The sequence below is a fragment of the Ptiloglossa arizonensis genome, chromosome 6, assembly GCF_051014685.1.
Source record: "Ptiloglossa arizonensis isolate GNS036 chromosome 6, iyPtiAriz1_principal, whole genome shotgun sequence".
Taxonomy (NCBI): Eukaryota; Metazoa; Arthropoda; class Insecta; order Hymenoptera; family Colletidae; genus Ptiloglossa; species Ptiloglossa arizonensis.
In genome coordinates this window covers 11,563,683-11,585,372 of record NC_135053.1, presented here as the reverse complement: position 1 = coordinate 11,585,372, position 21,690 = coordinate 11,563,683, and the positions used below count along the sequence as shown (strand labels likewise).

The 21,690-nt window shown below is 41.1% G+C and overlaps 2 protein-coding genes across 3 annotated transcripts in view; one reads left to right on the top strand and one right to left on the bottom strand.

Moving 5' to 3' along the window:
* Positions 1 to 21,690, bottom strand: part of LOC143148032 (UPF0489 protein C5orf22 homolog) — a 476,738-nt gene that overhangs the window by 146,587 nt on the left and 308,461 nt on the right. The window lies entirely within an intron of this gene.
* Positions 8,631 to 11,496, top strand: LOC143148033 (uncharacterized). 2 transcript variants are annotated; one of them, XM_076313879.1, is made up of 3 exons: positions 8,631 to 10,123; positions 10,602 to 10,756; positions 10,813 to 11,496. In XM_076313879.1, the coding sequence occupies exon 1, from the start codon at positions 9,314 to 9,316 to the stop codon at positions 9,674 to 9,676; it is 363 nt and encodes a 120-aa protein (XP_076169994.1). In that variant the 5' UTR covers positions 8,631 to 9,313; the 3' UTR covers positions 9,677 to 10,123; positions 10,602 to 10,756; positions 10,813 to 11,496. The 2 variants fall into 2 exon arrangements, with proteins under 2 accessions (XP_076169994.1, XP_076169993.1); XM_076313878.1 differs by having other exon boundaries at positions 10,810 to 11,496.

Here is a 21,690-nt window from a genome sequence, read left to right as displayed (position 1 = left end):
GACCAATAACATTAATTTTCGCAACGGATTGCGAACTTCTGGTTCAAGTATACTAATGTTGCGCGTGGAAAGGTTCACCTGATCGTTAAAGTCATTTGCAAATGCGGTGGATTTGCAAATCTTATTCAAAAGGTCAAGATTATTTACCAGATCGTTAATTACTTCACAGAGGAAGGAAAGATCGTTTATCAACCTTCTATCCCGAAGAGTAAATATATCAAAATCGTACACGGGTTACGAATAGTCTGGATCAGTTCTAGACATTCTCTAAAGACCACCTATGCAACAAAAAAAAAAAAAGAACTAACGAATCGCGGTTAATCCTTCAATATTTATTGAAACTGAACACTTGAACGATGTTTACCCGCAACTACGTTTAGATACTTGCAGTAAAAAATTTTCCTTCTCGCTTCAAAAGTGAAGTAAAATATAAAAAAGTACGAAAGAAAAATGCTATACAAACACAGAAGGTTTTCGACTATCGTAAACCATCTATCAAAAACAAGTATAACAACCAAGTGAAACTTGTTCACTTGGTTTCGATATCGCTATCGATAATTTTCCACCTTGAGTTTCGCACAACAGGTCCAATATTATAGAATCGTTACATCCGTTTCGTCGAAGAAAGAAACTACACTTTTTTTTTAACTATTATCGTAAACTCGACGACTCGCCGAAGCATCGGCAGAATCTTTCGAAAAGGTACGATCGCGATTATGCAAACGATGAACAGATCGGGACGAGGCGGAGAGGGAGTGAACCTTGAATACGTCCAGTTCAATTTATTGCGATTTAATTTTCATTTCTTTGATACATGTCTTCCTGCAAAAAGGAACACGGCCGAATGAAATCTCTCATCCTGCGCCGCGCGCTTTTTATCTACCGCCGTGAAGCACAGCGCCCCAATGTTAACGACGTCGAGTGCAATTAAATTAGCCGCGAAAGTAAATTAAACGATGCGAGAAACGCACGGGAATAAATAAATAAAACTACGCGGAATTAGCAGACGTCCAGTTGCGGCGATTGAAACACGAGGACAAGAAGAGGCCGCGCCGAGGCGGTTCTCCGCTTATCGCTCGCGCGTAGAGACGATCCCGCGATTTATTAGCCCGATATCGAGAAATAGTTGCGAATGCAGTCCCGCTCTGGGCGTCGTGCGCCGTCGACTAACGGCACACGAGCGTTACACGAACCTGGATACAGGGTGTCTCGAAAATCACAAACCGTATTTCTCTTTTTAACCATTACGGTGTCCCATTCGCGTAACACTGTTACAGCGAGTGATCGAATTACTACGAACACTTTTAAATTGCTAATTTCAAATCGAAAATTCACTTTATTCGTAGCAACGTTTTACAATTATTTTGAAGCTTCAAAAAATTTATATATGTTGCGTGACAATATGTTACATATATAATAAGATTATTATAGATATGGATATGTACGTGTAGATATATTTGTATAATAATTTTATTGTAAAAACTTTACAAGGGTTGTAAGATGTTACGAATGCAGCAATGCATTTTTGAGCAGAACCAAAGTATCGTTTTAAAGATCATTTTCAATTTTATTTTTCGACTAGACTTCAAGTAAGGTTGTGGTTTCAAAGTGTCGAGTTACGACATATTGTTTTCCTAGGAAAAGAATATAAAGGAACCACAATTTGGAGGTATTTGGGAAACAGCTTTTCGCACCGGTCGAAATTGATCGACTGAAATTCGACAAATCTTACATCGAAGCTTCGCTATGCTCTTCGTCGACTGTACACGAGTTTTCAACCACCTGGTAACGAGTACACTTGTCGACGAAGCCATCAAGATCGCCACGCACCGATTGCGATTTTCTTGTAAAATTCACTGTACTCTTACATCTCCCGCGTGTCCACTTTGCGAATAACAATGGAAGTCGATCGAAGTACCGGACGAATTCACAGACCACCCTGTATGAACGAACGACACCGTTGGCCTTGCACGACCAAATAGTAATCAGGAAGTTTTCGCGCGCTCATTGCCGCGCGGGGAAGCGGACTCAATTAACTCGCAACGTGAAGCAATCGAGGCGGTAAATAAAGAATGGGGACCCACGAGGGGCGAGAAATTAGAGATCGCGTTTGAAAAAAAAAAAAAGAAAAAGGAGCCGCTGCTCCCGTGTTCGTCGGACGGAAGTTTGATGTGTCGCGTGATGGATTAAAGGGGATCAGATAATGTTGCAACAGTGTTTCAAAAGCGAGGCGAGTCGCCCGAAGCGCAGGTGCACCCGACATGATTTAAAGACGCAAAAATGCTCGAGCACCCCGGAGCATATGCGAGGCGATGCTCTCTTTTTCTTTTTTTTTTTTTCTTTTCATTCGGGTATTACATTCCTGTACGAAGTATGTGTAACAGACCAGTCTTAAAAAGATGGAAGATCCGTTTCTTACTTTCGCGACGAGCATTCTTCCAACACGAGCAACACGAGCGTCAATCACTGAAAAGAATTCCTCCGGATGGTTCTACCGACCATTCACCATTACCTTTTCCCCTTCATGGTTTCTCAAAACACCTTATCTTGTATCATCGTTCCTCGATAGATTTCGCGTTTAGATATCTTTGCACACGCGTGTATTATGATATTACCTTTGTATTTTAAGAAAGGGCGTTTCAACACAACCCGAAACTATAGAAAATAATTTTATTCGACATTACTGTTTCACATCGGTGAATCGAATATTTAATTTTCAAAGTGTGGAAATCGTTCGATATCATTGATCAGCGGCAGTGAATTCCTAAATATTTGAAGAGGAAGTATAAGATTTTTGAAGAGGAAGTATACGTATGTGTGTCTTTTATGGTAGAATTTTTTCCGCCAAATCTCTCGTATCGTGGATAAACAAAGAAAAAGCTTCTGCTCTATTTTATCTTTCTTATTTCGAGTTATCTTGACAAGCCACGATCGATTTTCACTTTGAAAATGAATGATCTTTCGAAAGTAAATATCCGGAAGAGAGAAATCGAAACGAGAGTCGCGAATTAGAATCGAAACGATCGATGTGACTCGTTCGAGTAGTTGAGATTTCCGTCGCGAAGATTACAATTCGTAATTAGTTTCGTCGTAATGATTTACGCGCGCGACGAACTATTCGTGATAGCTGCACGGGCAAGGTGGTCGCGTGCATAAATGGTCGTGAAATTAGTATCTGTCAGAATTATCTTAAAGAGGGGCGTAATTAAAGAGAGGTATTTAATCCCATATAATTCCCCCTTTAATTGTGTTCCTTACATGGACGATCTTAATCGTCGTCACTTATCGAATGAAAACACGGTAGTGCTGCGATCGATGTTAAGAATCGACGATATCGAGGAGACAACGTTCCGTAAATCGAAAGGAACTCGCAAGCAGGTGGCTTCGATACACAATACCGATGCCAGATACCGAATTTAGTCATCGTTTTCCGCTGCGGAATGAAACACAAATTTCGTAGAGCTCGTATTTGTCAGGGATACTCGCGACCGTGTCTCTCGTACGTGAATAAATTACAGATGCAAACTTTAGTCGTCGTTAGAGTTCTACGAACAAAATGGAAATAGTCTCGCGAAGATAAAGACTGGTAATGAAAATACTATCGTTAATATTCGCAGTCGTTTACAGAAGTAGAAACAACGAGTAATGAACAGACAAGCTGGCGAAATCGCGCTCCAAAAATGTTCAAGATTGATTTTCTCTTACACGAAGCCATGTACGAACGAATTTTACTCCATATTTTTTACGTATTTTTATAGGAAGAGTTACCTTCTCCTGATCGGTGCTGCGAATTTTAATACTCCGGTTTCATACTTCTGGCACTTAATTTGCAGATTGCGAATTATTTCCTTCATCGATGAAATTAGTTTGTATATCGTCGATCGGTTCCAGTATTTCGTTATGATAATTATAGAATATGATATATGAAATAATTTAATTAGTGTACATACTATAAATGCAAATTACTCGTAAACTACCCGTTGTATGAAATATGGTTCTGACAGCAATCGAAGAGTTTCAAGCGGGACATAATCTGCGGTAATTGGTTTTTCTGTACATGGCCGCGTAGAGATTGTACGAGGGTGACACACATCTTCGTAAATGGAATCGCGTAATTTTTAATGCTCGTTACTCCCTACAAGAAAATATTGACCCGTTTAGTCGAACAATCATTAATTCGAAAGATATTTTAATCTCGATATTGCAAAGCGAAAAGAACGAAAATAATGATATTATATTTTACGCAGCGAGTAATTTACGAGTGATTCACATTAATGAATTACAATACGCTCCGTATTCAATAGCATGGAAAATCATTAGTCTACAAGATATTTCAATCTTCGTATCGCGAAGTGATGTGGCACACCTGTTTGCATTTGCATATTCCAAAGTGTCTTGTTTACAGAATTTCGTTTAAAAAATTATAAATAGCTCGATCGAACGAAGTCAGCTGTAACGTTTCTCTCGAACGCTGCGTGAAATTGAAAAACGAAAAGGATTCCTTCTGCGCACCGATTTACGAACGATTCTATGGACGAATATCGGCCACCCTGTGCATTCGATACCGCGGGTCATCGACGAAGAGGTAGCCTTTGAAATTCCATAAAAACAACGAATCTAGATAAGAACGTTCTCGTATCTGCATCTGTACGATTCAAACCGGACATACTGTAGATTCCATGGAAGAATCGCCACCGGCGGAGACGTCCGCTTCGCACGGTACATCGATAGCATCGAACGTCGATCATTTATGGCATCGTCGGTGTGCACGGTGCTCCATGAAAAGACAAACAGGTCCGGCCGGGAACGCTCGTTCGTGCGTTCGAAATCCATTCGTTTCTACGGCCCATCTGCCTATCGAGCGTAGCGATGTTTTCGTGTAATTTTAATGGAATGATTGCACAGCACGCGTACGGATAAGGGGTTGGCCCATGGATCTTCGAATGAAATTATATTGTGCTCCCATCGGATGCAACCTAACCGGCGGTTAAGCCGTTTTCGTGAATTAGCGGCGATCAAATATTCCTACTTAACCGCTCGTTCGCGGACCATAATCGACGAAACTCGAAAACAATTTCAACGATTTCCACGGAAGATTAAAACGTTGAACGACGTCGCGCGTCTCGGTTCACGCGAGTTCTGAGCTCGGTGGCTGCTCGAACGACGAATTTTCATACCGTGGTACGCGTTACAAATTGCTCCCCATTTACGGTAATCAGCGGAATAATCGCGGCCGTTAAAGAAATTAAATTACAGCTACTCCGCGACGCTTTTTCTTCGTGTCTCGCACGGGATCCAGGGTGTTGAAAAAGGGTGTCGCAGACGTTGAGAGCTCGCGAGAAGACACCCAATATTTCGAACACCGGTCTCACAATACAGGGTGGCTTCGAAATCGGAGTACGATTCGATACAACCTTTCTCTCGTCACAGAGGAAATTGATTTTATCATCGTGCATTCTATCGGATTGTTCGGATAAAGTAATTTCGTTTTTCAAAATGGAGAATACGTAATTTATTAAAATGTTTATACGCTCTTAATAAATCGTGTTTCATTTTCACCAAAAAAAGCGAAATGACTTTCCGAACAACTCGATACTATCAGTTGTAATTTTGTTAAACGATGAATGTAATCGGTATTTTCAATAATTACTCGTCCTTTATTCCTTGGTCATTTACAGGTATTGTTGAAAACGTCATTACATAAAAATCTTCAATAATTTTTTCTTTCAATTATCTATTATTGGAATTATCCTCTTTGTATATTTATTTTTCGATGTAGACTAAATACTATCTCGTATTCAATCGTTTGCACGGTAGAAGAAACTTTCGATTTTCTGGAGAACGAAACACCGAATCAGAGAATCTTGTATCAAATCTTTTTCTTCATTTTGCAAGTGTGAATCAACTCTCTGTTCAGGCGTACAATTTTTTACCCACACTGTATAAAGTACACGGTACTGCATTATTTAAATCGAAGCTGTTCGATCTCCTGTTGGGTGGTTTATTCCCTGAAATTTCCCGCGGTACAGCTGACCATCAACAACGCGAAAGATGAAAAAAATTTTTCCAAAACGGAGGGTAATTTTGACTACCAACGTTGCATCGAGTATACTCTCCTTTGGACTAATCGCGCGACGAATAAAACGGATAGCTACGCAAATGAAAAGCTGCGCAGTTTAAAGAGCGCGAGTAAAAACAAAATCGCGGTCGTAAAGTCGTCTGGAATTTTTTTCAAATTGAAAACGGGGGGTACCCGAGGCTATTCGAAAAAATATCAACGTCGCGAAGGCTCGTTTTCATTTCTTTCTCTCTTTTTCCGTTTTTTTTTCCTTTTTTTTTCGTTTTCCTCCACGAGAACTCGCCGCGACTCCGCGACGACGACGTAGGTGTATCCACACCTGCGGCCGCCATCACGGATTTACGAGCGACGGTACGTTAATTGTTTAACTCGGAAGCAACTGGCTCGAACGCGTCGTTAAGTTAATCGGCGTCGTGCAACGGCGAGCTGCAACACGATGAAAAAAGGAAAAATAAAAAAAAAAAGAACACGAATCGCCACGGCGGGCATCGGGAGCCGATAAAATCTACCGATGGAGGGCGCGTGTAATTGTTCCTTTCCATAAACGCGAAGACCGGGCGAATTAATTCGCCCGTGGCCGGTGTGCACGGTATTTCCGCGCATATCGAAAAAGAAAACGACCCGTTTGATGAAGTTGTCGCCGAGACGATTAAGTAAATTGGCATTTGTCGGTAGGCAACGAAACGGAAGCGCGAACGGCTCGGGACGAGTACTTTATCGCGATCTTCGCTAAAATTAAACTCTAAGGTTAGTTATCACGCCTCGCAACCGGTTATTTTCCCGTGGGTTTCGGCTAGCGGAATAATCGATCGTCGAACGACACGATTAATAGTTTCCGATTCGATTAATATTTATCGAGCGGTTTAACGATACTTTGTGCGCGGACTACAATTACCGTACAGGAACAGAGGATTTACGTGTCCTCCGATTTTCCACGGTTACTTTTATATTTATCACTGGACGACTTAAAAACATACTTTTAACGTATTCCAAGGCTTGTTTCTTTAACGACGCGACGAACGCTCATCGTCGCAGAAGAATACTGTGGGGTAATGTTTCACGAATTACGATGAGACTGTCGTCTGAAATTCTAGTTAGTTGCTTCCGTAAGTGACGATCGGTTTAAGTATTGTTCGATTTTCGAACGAATACGGACATTTCATACAGAGAGAACGTTGATTAATTGAATAATGTTCGCGAAGAATTTATTGAATGGTTTCAAGTATGCATGGAAGTCAACGATCACCATTTTGAGCGGCAGTATTCGATTTTCGAACGAATACGGACGTTTAATACAGGGAGAATGTCGATTAATTGAATAATGTTCGCGAAGACTTTATTGAATGGTTTCAAGGATGCATTGAAGTCAACGATTACCATTTTGAACGACAGTATTCGATTTTCGAACGAATACGGACATTTAATACAGGGAGAACATCGATTAATTGAATAATGTTCCCGAAGAATTTATTATACGGTTTCAAGTATGCATTGAAGTCAACGATTACCATTTTGAGCAGTGGTCTTTAGTATTGCAAATGAAGTATAGAAGTACCATCGATCTTCCGCGTAAATGTTTAGAAGAATTGAAATATCTTCCAATGCAGATATCTCGAGAATAAATACTAGGAGAGGTAAGATTATTACAGTCCTCGAATTTGTTCTTTTTTATGATCTACAAGAATAAGGACAAAAATACAGGGTATCGTTTAAAAGAAGAAACAATGTCTTTGAAATTTCTGAAAAAAAATCCCTCAAGAAAGAATTCTTTCTTCGGTTATATATAACCCTTGAAACGATGCAACTTTATCCTGAGAAGTTTTCTCATACGGTAAGAAACATTTTGTATGTAAAAATTGGCGTTTTATTTTAATTTGGCAAATCTGAGACGAAATAGGAATTCTTGACAATCGTACAATGTGTGAGAAATTCAATAATATTGCAGGCTGTCAATATGTATATTACAGGGTAACATTTATATTAATTATTACTTTCGAAATACTTCGAGAGAGCGAATTTCGTTAAAAGTACCATCGGAACACGGTCACTTGACACTGTGTGTATACTTTTTGTTATACCAGGATGTATATAGATCCTTCTACAGCCGATAATCGTAACAGCAATGGTAAAATAATTAAGATTATGCAAACGGTCGTCGCTTGTGCGCGGCGATCGACGAACAACATCCACTTATTTGCATAATGATTATACAACATCAACACGGAAGATTGTATGGCACAATAAATCTGGGTTAGATGCTTTTGTACCGACTGCCAGCATCCGCTGCGAAAACATTTTATTCTTAGATCAAAGTAACACGGTTCTGCGAGATTTACCGTATCCTTAACACTATGTTTTAAAATATATCGGGAATAATGTAATCCATGTCGAACGTAAACCAAGTCGGGAAATGATACGAGATTAAAAATAAAATGATCGAACAGCAGAGGTGTGTTAAAAGAAAAAAAAGAAAAGAATCGTATCTTGAAGAATATTCAGAAGAAACGCATTTCCGCTTTTACAGTTTTCCTATCGAGGATAAAAGCGCGAAGTATTCAACGAACGATTTACTTTCCGTTACTGAGAATACCGCTGAAACAGTGGAGCAATTATGTTTCTTACGCTCGAGTTTACCACGGGACAATATATCCTATTTCTTGCGAAACTTCGCGATTAATTAATATGTACAACAGTTCGCTGTTTGGTGGCGCGGGAATACTCGAAACAGGATACGATACGTCTCCAATTAGGCTCCCGGTGCTCGAGGAATCTTATGCGCTCGTTCGTAACAATGCTGCGAAACGTTATCAGGGACCTCTGACCTTTTCGATGCTCCAAACGCGCGTACCGACCACCTCGTGCGGCAAACGCCTCTGGGCGTTCAGAGAACGCGCTCGATGAACGCGATCACCGTAATCCCGCACACGGTGCGTGTCCAGGATCGATGATCAGGCGCGAAAGGGGTTAAATGGTCCGAAATAACGCCTCGAATGGTTTCAACGTCCCCGTTCCGCTCGACGCGTTTAGGAGGTATCTCGAGGATCGCAGAGTACACGTATCTACACCGTCGTGCATTTCACGAATACGATTATAATAACCGTAAAATGTCGTATCGTTAACTAGGGAATCATTAACGATCCTAGTCGCATGTTCGCATAATAACGACCGGTTTCTTTCGGCTACCGGGAAAAAGAAGGTCGCGTTTAAGAGTCTTTGTAGAGGAGTTGTAATATTATGAGTACTTACGTTCGCGGTAGAAATAGAAGCCCCCGTAGCAGACAAATTGAATGGCGAACGGGCACGCAACGAATGGAGATGTTCGTACACGTGGGCGTCCATAAACGTTCGACCGGTGAAATCGACGACGTGCAAACCAAGGGAACACGGTGTTTAGAAATACCACGAGCAAACACTGTGCACGGAACAAGCCGCGCGCACGTAGAGACCGGGCCGTGTAATGTATTCAAATTGACACCTTTTCGAAAACCAGTAAACAGATTTAAATTCATGCCAGACGCCGGCGAAATATGCACATTTAGGAGTCGTTTCGCAATATTTACGTTTCATTGGCCAACGCGAATCGCCGGGAATTTTTGAAGAAGAGCGACGGTGTAATTTAAACAGAAGAAACATTCTTCGGTCGGGAACGGGTGGAAGAGAGGAGGGAAAAGAAGAGGAAGAAAAAAAAAGAAAAGAAAAAAGAAAAAAATTCTTCATATTTTATGCATTCGATGCACCCGCCATTCCCGTTTGTGTGCCAACGCAAAACATATTTGTCTTCCTAGCGACAAGTGTTTTCTTTGTATTCGTTTGCTGCTTCGATGGAGAAGATACCCGTTATTTTTGCCTCGTCTCCGGCGTGCCACACGCGGCACGCACCCAACATCTCGTGGAAAGCCAGCTACGTGAAATTTTCAACTCGTGTTCGAAAAACTTTTCCAGGCCTGTTTCTCGCGGATTGACCCCCGGCTCCGCTCGAACGATCGACCTCGAGCGTAACGTTCGAGATAATTAAGAGTACATCGAGTACTCTCTCTAGTCGAGGTAAGCGTTATTATTTTAACAGGTAACCGCGTTGCGTATACGTCGAACGTTAAGGATATTAGTTCCTCGAGTACGCAAATTTATAAAGAACGATCGAACAAAGTCGAGTGTACCGTATCCCGCGTGACGTTTCATCGAACAACGAAAATAATGATTTCTTAACCAACGAGCGATTCACGAGTTTTCATAAAGCGATATTTTAAAAGGTATTCGCGCTGTGTACGCGTAACGTTAACGATGAATATTACTTCTTCAAATATACAATATTTTTTCAACCGTGAGACTTCACCGCAACACGACCCCGCCTAATCTCTGCGCTAACTCGATCGTCTACGCTTTCAATTTGTTTCGTTAATATGGTTACGAAGAGCTCGGTGAGAATCTATTTTGTTATTTCGGCAAACCGCACACGTTCAATTTATCGCGTAATCGTTATTTTGGTACCGTTTGCGCAACGAATGAAACATTTAAACCCAAGGTCGATACAACGATTCCAACGATCGACCGGTGAAAAGGACGAAGAAAATGTCCAAAGTACGATGATCTTGCTACGAGAGATCGCATTCTTCTAATTACTCGGATCGATGTTGAAGAAACGCGAGACAGGTTGCGAGAGCAAGAAAATCGAAAACGGTGAGTCCCCGACTGGTTTCAATTAGCGTTCTCTACCTGTTCGATATTTTCAGTAGAAAATGATCGACGCTCGCCACGGGACGCAAGACTCGTCTTTGATTTTTCGCGAAGGGATCGATGGATCCTCGGGCACCTCGTGGCCGCGCGCAGCTGAGATCGTCCAGTGTTCTCCGCGGCGGTGCAACCCCTTCTTCTCATTAGAAACTCGTAAAATCTTGGAACGCGGAGTGTGGTCACGGCAAAGGGAAAGAGGTGGGACAACAGCGCGAGGGAAAGAGGCGGGAGATGTTCACGGTGGAGTGAAACGAACGAGCAGAGGGAGTCGAACGTGGAAACCAGTTCCTTGGGCGTTACTCGAACCGAGGAAGAACAATTTCTTTCCCACGTGGAAACGCCACGGATAAATATACCTGTAGCTCGAGCACCTTTTATAGACGTGCGCGATTAGTCACTGGGAATTCACGGGTGCACGTGTGCTTTCTTATTTCATCCTGTCGTTTTACCTTCCGCGTGCAATCGCCGAGTATTTTTCATTATAGCGCGACGATCGCTGCTTTTGGTTAGACTATTAACAACGTTAACGAATCACGACCACGACGGTGAGATATTTTCATCTACTAAAATGGAAATACAACGTTCTGTCGACGGTAGGACGGATCTTTCTACAGACATTTCGAATCTATATCGAATTTATCCACGAATGTGTATACGTATATATCATTTATGTAGAATCTTTTCAAAAATATGTGTAATCTGTGTCGAATTGTTTTGCGAGCATATAGAATTTATTAATTTGAAAATGTAGAATTTATTAATTTACAAATATATCGAATTTTTCTGACAGTGTATATATAATTAACATGTTTTTCCAAAATTGTATATGGGGTTTATGTTGAAGTTTTCTACAAATTCTTTCTACCGAGTCTTCCATTGTGTCTTATTCTATTTTGTCTTAATATTGAGACAAATATTAGTAAATATTAAGAAAGAGGCAAAGAAGTTTTACAATGTAAAGACAAAATAATGTATTTTTCTATTGTCGACATCAGAAGCTTATAGAAGCTCATATACACATATTCCAATTTTATAATTATTGACTTCGTTTCTTTATTAATTTCTTTTTCCATCGAGTGACCGTGGTAATCCGTTTAATTTTGTAAAATCTTCCCCTTTTAATCCGTTCGATCAATTTGTAATTTTATCGACGGCGATCTAAACAGTACGAATCGAGAAACGTTGTAAATGTAACTTTGTTCCGGGGAAACTTGAACATTGCAGTCTCGCGCTTTCGCGGGAAAAATTTCCATCGAAATCGTTCGGAAAAGTTTACTTGGAACGCGATTCTCGAATCGCGAATTCGCGGGTTAAAAAATTCCGAAACGGAAATTAACGACCGATCACCACCGGCGCACTTATCGCGTGAATTATTGTCATTCGTAAATCATTTTCGTGTTCGGTTCTTTCGTTTCAACGACGCGCGAAGTGGCTATGGAAATTGTAGCTTATTTATTTCTTTAATCTCGATGGAAGGATCTATCATCATTAATACATGTGTATCGCGTAATATACGGTAACTTTAAATTCACGACACGTATGTATATTCACATTTCCGAGGCGAGAAGGATCATTAACGACGACGAAGTGAAATGATCGAGAATAATAATCTTCAATTTGCAATTTTTCCTCCACATTAGGATGTATCGTATTATTCCGTTGGAGTATTCCGTATGCGAGGAGAAATGACGGAATAATAATCATTACGATTACCTCGATAAGATTCACGGCGCCCAGACTGTTTTCATTCTCGTGTGAAAATTCCACGATCAGATACAGCCCGCGGTTCGCGACCCTTTCGTAATTGCATACAAATTGCCGGACTATTTACACCACTGCTCGTTTCTTTCGTGTTTTACGGCCGTTTTTACAATACGTTACGGTAACCTTTTCTTACGCACGCTTCGATAACAACTTGCTCCTCATTCGTGTCGTAAATAGCGCGACCAGACAGGTTTATATATTTCCCACATTCTCAATATCTAAGAGGACGTGACTTCCGAGTAGGTGCGATTTCGCACTTTAAACGCTGCTCCATCATCGCGCTTCCATTTCAATCGTTTCTAATTCGAAATATTCTAATTCGAATCGTGTACAGGAAAACGTCGATTACTCGAAACACCGGTTAATCGAACCGTTCGATTACGCGAACATCCGTTCAAACGAACGCTCGATTCCCCGAACTGTTAATTATCCAGTTATTACTGCCTGGAAAACAAACATAAAAATTGTAGAAATAATATCGCATTGGATCGTAACATAGCACAAAAGTGTCCGTATATCCGTGCGATATCACGTGTAATTTATTTATCACTTCGACGAAAGAATTTCGTTCCACTGATTTCCATAAAGAAATCATCTGTTTTCATGAGAGTCGTTCGACTGTCCGAAAGAATTGATTATTGTTTAGAATAAATTTTTCGATATTTGGTCTACAATTTTCATTACAAATAAGAAAACCTATTCTTGATCGTAACACGAACATTTCAGTATCTTGTCAGTATCTTGTCACCGATTTTCTCGATGAACGAATCAGAGAAAACAAAATCGCTCGAAGGCAATATCGTTTTCCACCGATGTTTCATTTCGAAACATTCCACTTAACTACGGACCTACTCTAAAACACACAATAGGTCGCTGGATAAGTTTCCTCGTTCGACAAAGAAACGAAGCTATTAGGTTCATCGTTTTATTTTTCCAAAGATGGTACCGTTTGACGAACACGTGTGAAGTCTCGTGTAGACCTGTCGACCCGTTCGTATATTTACAGTTGTTCGAAGTTCAAGTGTCGTACTATTTTCTTACGATAGAAAAAACGACGAAATTTATAGAACAACTTAGTAGACATGATTCGTCGAACGCATCCGGCCTGCAATATTCCTAATTGACCGTTCGTTCGAAGTTAGTTCCTTCGAAATTTTCATCGTGAAAGATCAAGAGAGAGAGAGAGAGTAAAAAGAAAAAAAGAAAAACAAAAAGAGCGTCAGTAGTAGATGGTAGAAGTAGGGCGAGGAGTGGAACGTGCCAGGTTCGTTAACTCATCGCGTACCGGTATCCTCGCTGAAATGCAATTCGCCAGCTGACGATGCGCTTAACTGCAACGAAACGATCGCGATGCAGACCGTACGAAGGAACACGAGAAAGAGGAGTTAGCGGGGGAGGGAAAGAGAGGGATACGGGTAGACAACGTTCAAAATAGAAACGGATAGAAACTCAAAAGAGGGGAGGAGAGAGATGGAGGGTAGGGGGAGAGGGAAGAGGCGAGGATATACCGACGATCCTCTCGATCTTTTATTTCTAATTATCGCGTAATGACCCTGCACTCCGACCCCCGACACCGTGCGCAGACCTTATGTCTCGATAGAGTGCACGGCCGTTAGTTATGGGTTGCGATAATTGCCAATTTCCATCGGCTCTTCTTCTAGCTTCTGATGGCTCTCGCACGTGTTGCTCGCGACTAGGGTTAGGCTGAATTCGCAGAGGTTGCGATCGAGCTTGAAACGTTTCGGTGTGCATGGTGGATATTCAAAACGGGACACTCGACGTGACGATGATGGTGTACAGGGTGTGGCGTAATTCGTGGTAGCATTGAGTGGACGAACGATTCGTCGAACTGTACGGAGTGTTTCGTTGTTTCGAGCTGTTTCAACGACGCGATTGTTGTCGTATGGTTACTGAACGAAATAGTTCTCGGGAGCTTCGCGGATCGTTGAATATTATTATTTTTACCAGTGTTATTAATCTTAGTGGATTTCTTGGATCTTTCTCGACCCATCGTGTCACCATGATGTATTCTTTTTCTGTAATTAAAGCGATTGATGTCACAGTATAGTTGCACGAAGCGATTCTCTTCGCGGATCGTTGAATATTATTATTTTTACCAGTGTTATTAATCTTAGTGGGTTTCTTGGATCTTTCTCGACCCATCGCGTCACCGTGATGTATTCTTTTTTTGTAATTAAAGCGATTGCTGTCGCAGTGTCGTTGGACGAAGCGATTCTCTTCGTGGATTGTTGTATATTATTATTTTTATTGGTTACAACTTACGTTGTTAACCTTGGTGCAGTTTTTGGGTCTTTCTCGAATCATCGCGTTCCAATATTGTTTTTCTGCAATTAAAGTTATTATAACAGATACGACTGAATTTTTCTGTATTTCCTTCGTCATCTCGATGCACTTTAATGTTAGAAATGCAGATTCTATGCATTCGTAATAGTTCTAATTTGAAAACTTTGAGTGTACGAGGTGCGATCGGAAAGTTCGTGCAAGTTTTTTTATTCGTTAAAGTATTTCGTCTAAATTTGTATTGTTCTTTTCGAAAAAGTACTCATCGTATGTAATACACTTCTGTCAATGTTTCTCCAGTCTTTGAAACATTTCTCAAATGCACTTTTCGGTACCGAGTTCAGTTCCCTTGACAACTTTCGTTATATCTTTTCGATGACCGTTGTCCTTTTATATTTTTTTCATTTCTGAATGTAGACAATAATCAAGTATGCTTATGTGCTATTTTTGTCAAAAAATTCCACAATAATAGAAACTTCTTGTCGCGAACGAACAATCGGTCTTCGATGCGAACTTTTCGTTCTTCGTTCAAACGCAATTGTCCAACGTGTAGATCTGGATCATTATTATTTCTACCATCGACGGATTCTGCATCTGGTTGCACACGAAAAGGAAATTTCGCACGAAGAAGAATCTGTTCCACGGTTTTGATTTATTTTTGAACGTGGAAACACCGTGCATAATTCCCATGAGTTCGAGTTGCAGAAACCAGCTTCCTTTGGACGCGTGACGCGCGTCAAGATTCTTCGGGGCGAGCGAGCTTCCGTCGATTTAGGTAATACTAAATCACGGAACAGAATAAATCGCAGGCATTACCGACGCTCCAGCGTTACGGTGTACAAACTCGAACGATGGAACTCGATTAAACGTTCGTGAAAAATTCGAAAATTTATCGACGAAGCGAATGAGAGAAATGAATGCGGCGGCGCCTTTAGAAATCACGTACCCTCAAGTGTAATTAGAGATTCAGCACGGCGATCGAGTGATAAAATCTGCATATCTTACTCAGTTACGATGCGCGTTTATCATAGCAAACTTTTACCCCTGCGTCGTTAAATTGGCAATTTCCACTTTATGCAACTAATTGCGCGCAAAATTGATAAAACAAGTTAACCGCGGATATTAAAAACCGAGAAAGAATTCGATTCAACGACCTTTGAACGGAAGCGTTCGAACGAAATTGCGGAATGTCATTTAGAGAGAGAGAGAGAGAGAAGTCTGCATTTGTATCTGTTACAAGACGAAGAATCTTTCTGTGCAGCCTTTTACGGAATAGTGTGGTTTTATTCGGAGTAACGACTGTATCGACAACAATCGCTCGTTATTCTTCGTCTACGACTAAAATCATTCCAACGGATGATTATATATTTCTTCGCCCCTTCCATTGTGTTATTAAGTTAAAAATTACAGATACACTCGGGAAATATTAACCGAAAGATCTCGAGTGTGCAGCCGAACGGAAGAGTGCACTAATCTTAGAGCATAATACATTTTTTTCCATAAATAAAGCTATAACGACACGACTGGATACTCGTGAATTTCCTTAGCCCTCTCGTTGATTCGCCAAGTTAAAAACACGAGTTTCGCCTTTTCGATACCCCGATACTCACACTAGAATGCACTCCGACCCGCTACGAAGAATTAAAATAATTCCAATAAAAAAAATCGCAATTCTTTACTTTCGGTAATTTTCTATCGTTTCAACAGTGTCTTGTACAGCAAAACGAATACTCGAAAAGATTGAAACAGAACGAGCGTAAATTATCGCCAAATACCAATGCCGAGCATTCTACCGTGAATAATCGAACATCCGATCGATATTTTTAATTCGGATAATTCTGTGTAATCGTACGTGTTTAACAACCGTGTCGCGCACAGTTGAACCGAACGAGGAATCGATCGTTGAAAAACGAAGGAATAATCGAGGGAGACCGGGTTCGCGAAAGTGTTCAAATCGAACGAGGAAAGTATCACCGAATACTTCTGACCAGCGAAGAATTAATCCCGCGACTCGGTTTCCGCGATTAATCTCGCATCGGGTCTGATTAAACGTCCCCGGGGCTTGTCGACTCAATACGAGCGTAAATACCTTAAGACGACAGGGCACAAATCATAGAGAGAGCGGACTTCGTGCGGCCAATATCCACTTTGTAATCTGTGCACAGTCGGTTCGTACACGGATGCACCGGGAATCAGCAGGTAGAGGCGCGCGCCGGGATTCCACGTGCAAGTGTGCCGCGCATCTCGGCACTCGGTCCGAGCGCGCTCATGCTGCACATGCAGCCACGACTATCTGATTCCGCGGCGGAAGTCCTGTTCTTGCTCAATAACCTAGACGATCCGCGGAGAATAATAATTGTTCCGCGGGACCGCGGTTATGTACAACCGGCAGATGGAAAATGCCGCTCGGGCCGCGAAGAATCCCGCGTCTCCGCGTTCTTCGTTAAAATGAATTCCTTTTGTGCGAGAGGGTCGCGGGCACGGTTCAAACCGGGGAAAATTTCAATCGGTTTACGTTGCGATAAACGCGGAATACGTAAAACGTGCACCGCGGCACGTATCCCTTATCCCGTCGGAAATCAACGGTAATTGTAATCGACGCGGCGAACGCCGCAACTTGAACCGGAAATGCTAGTTTACATTTTTAATAATACCTTTCTAGCACTTTGACCGCTCCGCGCATACCGTACTCGATGGACACGCCGATGTGGGCTCGGGTGCATCGATTTCGATGCACATTTTTCGTTTGCTGACGTTTCGCGGATTCGAGTCTCTGGAGTTGGATCGAAGAAGCTTGCTACTTCTAGATTGTTGGTAACAATCTAACAATGTTGCGTATACCGTTTGATAGGGGCAGTTATTCGGGTCCAGGTGCATCGATTTCGATGCACATTTTTCGTTTGCTGACGTTTCGCGGATTCGAGTCTCTGGAGTTGGATCGAAGAAGCTTGCTACTTCTAGATTGTTGATAACAATCTAATAATGTTGCGTATACCGTTTGATAGGGGCAGTAATTTGGGTCCAGGTGCATCGATTTGAATGCACATTTTTCGTTTGCTGTCGTTTCGCGTATTCGAGTCTCTGGAGATGGATCGGAGAAGCTTGCTACTTTTAAATTGTTGATAACAATGTAATAATGTTGCGTATACCGTTTGATAGGGGCAGGAATATGGGTCCAGGTGCATCGATTTCAATGCACATTTTTCGTTCTCTGAAGTTGGATCGGAGAAACTTGCTACTTTTAAATTGTTGATAACAACCTAATAACGATAGCACGTTGTGTACTATATACCGTTTGATAGGAACAGCAATGTGGGTCGAGGTGTGTCAGTTTGAATTCACATTTTTCGTTTGTTATCACTTGTGTATTCGATTCTCTGGAGTTGGATCGGAGAAACTTGCTACTTTTATTTAGGTTGTTGATAATACCTTTGTAGCACGACGATAAGAAGTGCAATGTGGGTCCAGGTGCATCGAATTGAATACACATTTTTCGTTTACTGCCATTTTTTATACGAACCCAGAATAATGTATTGCTTACACATACATGGTGTATCGTGAACTTTGGAGAAGTCTGACGAAGATTTTTATCAAACGAATCATTTGATATTTGAAAAATCATTGTACGAAAGTTTCGTGAGAAAATTATAGGGCGTTGGATGATTTATTACAACGTCTTAATAGATCCCATCTAGATTGAAGTACTGAAAATTCGTCGATGTTAGATAAATATTATTATGAAATTATTGTAATTTTAAAGTATGTACGACTGTTAATTAATATTTTTCCACGTTGTATAAACATTTTCAATTACAAATGATTGTTCGTGTAATACGGTGAATTGAATCGCATTGGGAACGCAAGTCGCGTACACGGTTAATAAATTTCTTACAACTCGTTGAAATATGAAAGTCTCTCGCGGAGACAGAAGTTAATATTTCAGATCAAAGGAAGTTAGAAATCAACACTTAACGACAAAGTTTATTATCACGAGGTTAGAAGTTACTATTTTTATTCGATTATTCTCACCGACTATTAATTCACTTGGGTGTACGTAAAGATTTATAATCCCAACGTGTGCAACTATCGCTGGAAACGCAACAACACCCCTTTCACTCGTTTAACGATTTATACTCTTGCATCGATTGTAATGCTTGAAATCTTCGTATCTAATTGTTGCGCAATACGTACGTAACTTTTCAATACCGTGCAACGGTTCTTTAAAACATTTTCCCATAGATCGTGCCGTTTACGAACGACTCAAGGACGACAAATTAATTGGCTCGCCCTGTACAGTTTGTCGCGTAATACAGTTTTAAATTGCTTTCGAAGATAAGATCGAATAAAATGGCACGGCACAACTTTCGATTGCCTTCGGTGAACGACAAAAGGTTAATAAAATAGAACGCCTCGCTCGTACCTGTCATAGCGAACGAAAAAAATACGAGACACCGCTCGAAAGTCGGACAAAAGGTTCGAATAGATCCGAGTGAACGTGAAAACGCATCGAGGTTCGTTATCGATGCATTAGTCCGTGAAGAACTCATCAAGATCGATTCTAGATCGCGCAGGAATTTTTCCAACGGTTGATCACCTGCTCCATGTGCACGGTCATTCTTGGCGACAGGTATTGCACCTGTAATACACCTGCGGACGATCGGCCAATTTGAAAGAAATTTATTGTTGTATCCCGATTATCGGGTACTCATCTGTTACCGTTACGAATCGCCTCTCGAAAATTACGGCTCGTCTAGCGGTGTTATGACTATCTGAAATCTTCTCGATTAGCATTGAAACGAGACGAACCATTTTAATTTTGGATCCCGGAAGGGGATGGCCGGTACGAAAGTATGACAAGCGATCTTATCTCTCAGCGAACGATATTTACTTATTTTGTTATCTAGATCGTTAATCTGGACGAGAATTACACGATTATACGTGTAGAAGTAAATAAAAATTTCGCGAAAGATGCACCCCATGCCTGTACTATTTCTTTTCGATTTTTTGGTTTTATATACGCGAAGTTATCTAAGAACTAATTGTATTCGTTTTGTTTCATCTTGTCGTAACTATTCGATAAAAGTGTTAACCACTTGTTCCATTATATGAAAATTCTTTTACACGAACGTTTTTATCCCTCAAGTAGTTCATCTAACGGAAGTTCTACCGTGCCTCTGTTCTTGCAAGAGAAAAAATGTTTTCTCCGTAGAAACGAGTAAACAATCGCTTTAACGTGTATTTTACAATGGAGGGAGATTATCTCGGCAAACGGTACAAATTATTGTACTCTTAAAACAAATACAAAGCGAAGTTAATTGTATCCATAGAATTTAAATAAAATTGAGAGTCAAGCGCTTGTTATTTTATCACGTGAAAACTTTCTCGCGCAGACATTTCTTCTTCGATTAGTTCACGAAACGAAACTTCTTTCTATATCAAAATATTCTTACAATTTAAAAAAAATTGAATACTAATCGTTTGTTATTCCATGAAACTCTCTCGTGTGAATTTTTGGCCCTCGTTAATTCACAAAACGAAGCTTCCTGTATCAAAATATTCTTACAATTTAAACAAAATTGAACACTAATCGCTTGTCATTCCATGAAACTCTTTTCTAAATTTTTGTCCCTAGATAAGTTCACAAAACGAAGCTTCTTCCTATACCGAACTAACAATTGTTTCTTCTCGCGCAAAAGGAAAAAGAAAGAAATAAAAATTATTTCGCTCTCAACGATCGAAAGAACCATTCTTCAGGCGAAACACCGAAATATTCGCCCTCGTTTCGAAATTCCACGAATATCGAAACTCCGGATAGAAATTCCACACGAAGGAGGAAGACGAAATGAGACGAAACGGAGGCGCTGACGTTCGCCGCTAATTATCGATCATTATGCGCGCCGTGGGCAGGTAATTGGGATTTATGCTCGGTAGGATAATCTACGAGTAACACGGGCCTAGAGACCGAGGGCGTCGAGAGTTCGACTTAATGCGCAATGGGTTTCATTTAATTGTTATTTACGCCAAACGATCACGCCATTCTCACGATCGAAAGGGGGGTGGGTGGGTGGGGAGGGGGCCTCGAGAAAAGAAGGAAAGAGAGAAACAACGAGGTAAACGTCGAAAGAAGGAACGAGAACGAGGACGTGGAAGGTAGAGACACTACCAGCGGCAACCGACTGATTTACCGAACTAATTTGCGACAATTATCAGCGCGAGGAGATAGTACCTCGAATCACGCGGGTCTGTAAATCTTTCGCGTATGCCACGACATCGACCTCCGACACGCCGCCGAAGAAAGTTCGTCGGTTACGTGGAGAAACGACGAACGATAATTCTCGTTTCCCGAGGGATATTAATTGCAGAGGTGCGAAGAAAGAAAAAAGGAAAAAAGAAAAAAAAAAAGAAAAGGGAAAAATTGCTAATGCGCGCCTACGACTTTGTTCGCGAGCGTCGGGTGAACATTTTTATTAAAAGACACGTTTCCGTAGCGAAGTTCGTTCGATGTTTGATAGCGTGGCGTGCAGAGTCGGGGATGCGGGTATTATGATATTAACGTCCAGAAAGATGATAAATGTAGGTGGAACAGAAAGGTGGGCTTTTAAAATTGTTGTTACGTGGGCGTGGCAATAACGCAACGAACCACAGAACGTGGTAATTATTCCCGAGTGCATCCTTATAATCGAGCGCGTGCACACGCGTTCGGAATACAAAGTCATTTTTTCGTCGAAGCAAAGGTTCCGGTAAGAAAATTTGTTTCGCCGGTTTAACCTGTTTCAGCGAGAGGCGTCGTTCCGTAATTAATCATACCAGGACCA